The sequence below is a fragment of the Myxocyprinus asiaticus genome, chromosome 28 (genome assembly GCF_019703515.2).
Source record: "Myxocyprinus asiaticus isolate MX2 ecotype Aquarium Trade chromosome 28, UBuf_Myxa_2, whole genome shotgun sequence".
Classification (NCBI taxonomy): Eukaryota; Metazoa; Chordata; class Actinopteri; order Cypriniformes; family Catostomidae; genus Myxocyprinus; species Myxocyprinus asiaticus.
Genome location: NC_059371.1, coordinates 45,507,559 through 45,512,558, shown reverse-complemented (window position 1 = coordinate 45,512,558; position 5,000 = coordinate 45,507,559). Strand labels below are relative to the sequence as shown.

General features: G+C 42.4%; 1 protein-coding gene across 2 annotated transcripts in view; it reads left to right on the top strand.

The window, feature by feature from the left end:
* Nucleotides 1-5,000, top strand: part of LOC127419323 (kinesin-like protein KIF1C) — a 43,786-nt gene that overhangs the window by 20,654 nt on the left and 18,132 nt on the right. For both annotated transcript variants that reach the window (XM_051660659.1, XM_051660658.1), the window contains exons 6-15: nucleotide 1; nucleotides 85-196; nucleotides 341-418; nucleotides 529-594; nucleotides 698-776; nucleotides 2,491-2,569; nucleotides 2,698-2,846; nucleotides 3,540-3,742; nucleotides 3,857-3,936; nucleotides 4,897-4,972. The exon at nucleotide 1 is cut by the window's left edge and continues 178 nt beyond it. In XM_051660659.1, coding sequence (XP_051516619.1) covers nucleotide 1; nucleotides 85-196; nucleotides 341-418; nucleotides 529-594; nucleotides 698-776; nucleotides 2,491-2,569; nucleotides 2,698-2,846; nucleotides 3,540-3,742; nucleotides 3,857-3,936; nucleotides 4,897-4,972 — 923 coding nt within the window. The remainder of the gene's footprint in view (nucleotides 2-84; nucleotides 197-340; nucleotides 419-528; nucleotides 595-697; nucleotides 777-2,490; nucleotides 2,570-2,697; nucleotides 2,847-3,539; nucleotides 3,743-3,856; nucleotides 3,937-4,896; nucleotides 4,973-5,000) is intronic.

Genomic DNA, 5,000 nt, shown 5'->3' with positions numbered 1-5,000 from the left:
GGTAGGAACTCACACACACACCGGTAAACCATGAATCACTATAAATGTGATTCATATTTTATTTACTCGTGCATTTAAACTCAGGACGGTGGCGGCGACAAACATGAATGAAACGAGCAGTCGATCGCACGCTGTCTTCACTATCGTCTTCACGCAACGCCGCCGAGATCAGCTGACCAACCTCGACACAGAGAAGGTGTGTGTGTGCGTGAGATTGTGTGGAGCGGCCGATGGTTCTCCTGAGGATTATGTCTTAATGTAATGTTTGTATGTTTAGGTCAGTATGGCACATGTGTGTCTGTGTTAGTAAAGTGTACAGTATGTGTATGTATGTGTGTAGGTGAGTAAGGTGAGTCTGGTGGATTTGGCGGGCAGTGAGCGAGCAGACTCATCAGGTGCTAAAGGCGTCAGATTGAAGGTAGCACGCTTATGTTTACTATTAAGAACCAAATGTTAATTTGCTCCATCACTCCTCATATAAACACACTGTCTCATGTGTGTGTGTGTGTGTGTGTGTGTGTCTCACAGGAAGGAGCAAATATTAATAAATCTCTCACTACACTGGGGAAGGTCATATCTGCACTGGCTGAAATGGTGAGAGTTTCTCGTTCTTTCGAGAGAAGCTACTGCAGGACTGATGAGGTGTGTGTTATTGATCACATGTGTGTGTGTGTGTGTGTTTGTGTGTGATGAACAGCAAAGCAGCAAAAGAAAGAAGGCTGAATTCATCCCGTATAGAGACTCAGTGCTCACCTGGATACTGAAGGAGAATCTGGGTAAGACTTCACACATGATGCTGGACCAAATGATGATGAAACCAAATACTTTACACATAAGCTGCCCATGAACAAAAAGAGCACACCCCTGTCTGTGTTTACCGGGTTTAAGAACATATTTTAAGGAGGGATTCACTAAGAATAAATTGCGCTGGTTTAGCACCCGATTTACTAAAGGAATTGTGCAGATCAGGCTACGGAACAATTGTAATCTTGCAGGCTGATTCTGTGCCAGTACTGAACAGCATTGAGACCCCTGAATCACCTCATTTAAAGGGACAGTTCACCCAAAAATGAAAATTCTCTCATCATTTACTCACCCTCATGTCATCCCAGATGTGTGACTTTCTTCTTGTGCAGAACACAAATGAAGATTTTTAGAAGAATATTTCAGCTATGTAGGTCCATACAGTGCAAGTGAATGGTGAACAGAACTTTGAAGCGCCAAAAAGCACATAAAGGAAACATAAAAGTAATCCATAAGACTCCAGTGGTTTAATCCATATCATCAGAAGTGATATGATAGCTGTGGGTGAGAAACAGATCAATATTTAAGTCATTTTTACTATAAATCTCCACTTTCACTTTCACATTCTTCTTCACATTCATATTCTTCGTCCATATCGCCACCTACTGGGCAGGGAGAAGAATTGCTCTTAAGAAAGGACTTAAATATTGATCTGTTTCTCACCCACACCTATCATATCACTTCTGAAGACATGGATTAAACCACTGGAGTCTTATGGATTACTTTTATGCTGCATTTATGTGCTTTTTTGGAGCTTCAAAGTTCTGGTCACCATTCACTTGCATTGTATGAACCTACAGAGCTGAAATAATCTTCTAAATATCTTCATTTGTGTTCTGCAGAAGAAAGAAAGTCACACACATCTGGGACTGACCCCTTGTGATCAGAGGGTGAGTAAATGATGAGAGAATTCCCATTTTTGGGTGAACTGTCCCTTTAATATGCTGAAAGTATATTTGACTACACAACGCATCTGGATAACACCTCCATAATTTTGATGAATTACTGATGATATGATAGACAGAAAATGTACACAAACATCTCTTCTAAATAAACACATTTTTCATCTGGTGATACTAGTGCGATCTAATTTGCGCTGGGGAGATTTTGTGAATAAAGTGCAATCTATAATAAGCCTAAATGACAGAAAAGAGGTGTGTTTGCGTGGAAAAGAATGACAGTTACTTAAATACTGATGATGCAGTGCAATTTCAGCACTCATTTCTCCTGCTTAAACTAGATTACAGGTGATTAGTGAATAAGACGCAGCTTTTTGCGCAAAAGTGGTGCAACTGTTTAGTGAATTCGGCCCAAAGTGTTTTAATTCAGTACCTTTATGCCATCACAAGCTTTGATGTAATGGTCAGAAATGTATATATATTACAAACAATATTCATAGTTATTAATTCACAATTGACCCTTTGTTAAGCTCCGCCCCCTTGGTTACCGTCGCTTGCTCTGACAAGCTCTGCAGAACTTCCCGTAGATTGCCGTGAATGGCGCAGTTTTTGGCAAAATATCCTCGGAAACGGAATTAATATCATTCTTACATGGGCTTAGCGAAGGGTCAGTTATGACATGATTTAATCAGTTTACACTTATGATGGAAAGGAGGCTGTGAGGCGCTGCATCAGGCACTCAAGTGTAGACAGATTTGTTGAGTGTGTGTGTGTGTGTGTGTTTCAGGTGGTAATTCTCGTACTGCGATGATCGCGGCTCTCAGTCCTGCAGATATAAACTATGAAGAAACTCTCAGCACACTCCGGTACATCAATCAATCAATCAATCACTCTGGTAACTGATCTGAGTTGGTGGCAGCATCTCACAGCCTCCTCATGTGTTTGTGTGTGTGTGTGTGTGTGTGTGTGTGTGTGTGTGTGTGTGTGTGTGTAGATATGCTGACCGTGCGAAGCAGATCCGCTGTAATGCTGTAATTAATGAAGATCCAAACGCTCGTCTGATCAGAGAACTGAAGGAGGAAGTGAACAGACTGAGAGATCTGCTGCTGTCACAGGGACTCAGTCAACTCGTCACACAACCAGGTACACACACACACACACACACAGACACACACACACACACACACACACACACACACACACACACACACACACACACACTCACACACACACACTCACACTCACACACAAACACACACACACAGACACACACACACTCACACACACACACACTTTCACACACACACACACACACAGACACACTCGCACACACACTCACACACACACAGACACACACACACACACACACACACTCACACTCACACACACTCACACACACGCACACACACTCGCACACACACTCACACAAACACAGACACACACACACACACACACTCACATACACACACTCACACACACACACACACTCACATACACACACTCACACACACACACACTCTCACACACACACACACACACACACTCTCACACACACACACTCACACACACTTTCACACACACACTCTCACACACACACACTCACACACACTTTCACACACACACTCTCACACACACACACTCACACACACTCTCTCACACACACACACACACACACACACTCACACACACTTTCACACACACACTCTCACACACACACACTCACACACACTCTCTCACACACACACACACACTAAAGCAGATCTGTTCGACTGATGTCCAGTTAAGGGTTATATCAGACAGCAGTCTGCTGTGATTTTCTGTCTCTGACTCTTTTAGCTGCTGAAGTTCATAATAACTGTGTTGGTGTGAGTCTCTTGCCTGCTGGCTCCGCCTTAAATGGAGCTCCACCAGTCACAACACTCGAAACAAGAGACAGCTCCGCCTCTGAGGGCGACCTCTCCCCTGTGGATGCTAATAACCAATTAGAAGAGTTTCAGGGGGAGATAATTACCAATGAGGAAGCAGTGGAGAGACTTAAGGTATGAGAGGGGCGGAGCATGAATTAATCCTAATGAACTGCCCTGAAATCTGTATGAATGTGAAGAATTCATATACGTGTGTGTGTGTGTGTGTGCGTGCGTGCATGTTTGCAGGAAACAGAAAAGATTATCGCTGAGTTGAACGAGACGTGGGAGGAGAAACTGAGGAAAACTGAGTCTATACGACTGGAGAGGTAAAACACTCTGGCCCTGTTTTCACCTGGTATTAAGATGTGTTTCAGGTGATGTGATCACAAGGGGTCAGGCAAGACACATCACTGTTTACACCTGTGTCTCTAATGCAGTTAAAACAGTTCACTGAGATGCTGTGAATGGATCTAAATCCTTATTTATAATGTCGACTGTCACCACAGCGCGACGCTCCGCCGATTGCGCGTGCACCTCCCCAAATTCTGGAGGCGTTTATACTTGACGCGCTCGCCGTTGTACTATTGTATGAAACGAAGGTGGGCGGTCGAGAGAAAATGTGTGCTGAATCAGCAGGAAGAACACTGAGAAGAAGTCGCCTTTATTTTTTGAGAGATGGTTTTTAGCAGACATGATATGAGTCAGTTATTAAATCAAGAGGACATGTTGCTCACTTCTTCTGGAATTCCAGTGACACAAGGGAGTTCTCTGTTATCAGGGATGCAATTCCCACAGGGGTCATGACATTATTCACACCTAACATCAGAACAGGATTACACTTGAAATGACTTTGTGTTTAGAAAATGTTTTATTTGCTTTTACTAATGTCCCCTCGAGCAAAACAAAAGAACATTATATTATTTCATTTGAATTTGCACTAAATATCATATACATGAATGTAAATATTGTAAAGCCAAGCTTTCTTTTTGATTCTTGAACAAGAGATTAAAACATATATCTGGATTATTCTTCATCAGATAACAAGAAAGCTGTTAAGACAGATTCTTTAAACCTGTTTCTAGAATTGTTAGCCATATCCCCTGCTTATGTGTTGTACTTCTGAATGTACTGTGTGTCTTATGTGTTGTTCTTTACTGGAGTTCAATACAAATATTAAATAATAATAAAACAATGAGGGGAACCTCTCAGTGTAGAATAAAACAGTGAAAAAACAAGCGGCTGCGTCGAGTATAAACCAGACTTAACTCTTCAGTGTTGTGCTGTAGAGAGACTCTTCTGGCTGAGATGGGCGTGTCCATCAAAGAAGATGGAGGAACTGTTGGAGTATTTTCACCTAAAGGGGTCAGTACACACACACACACACAACACA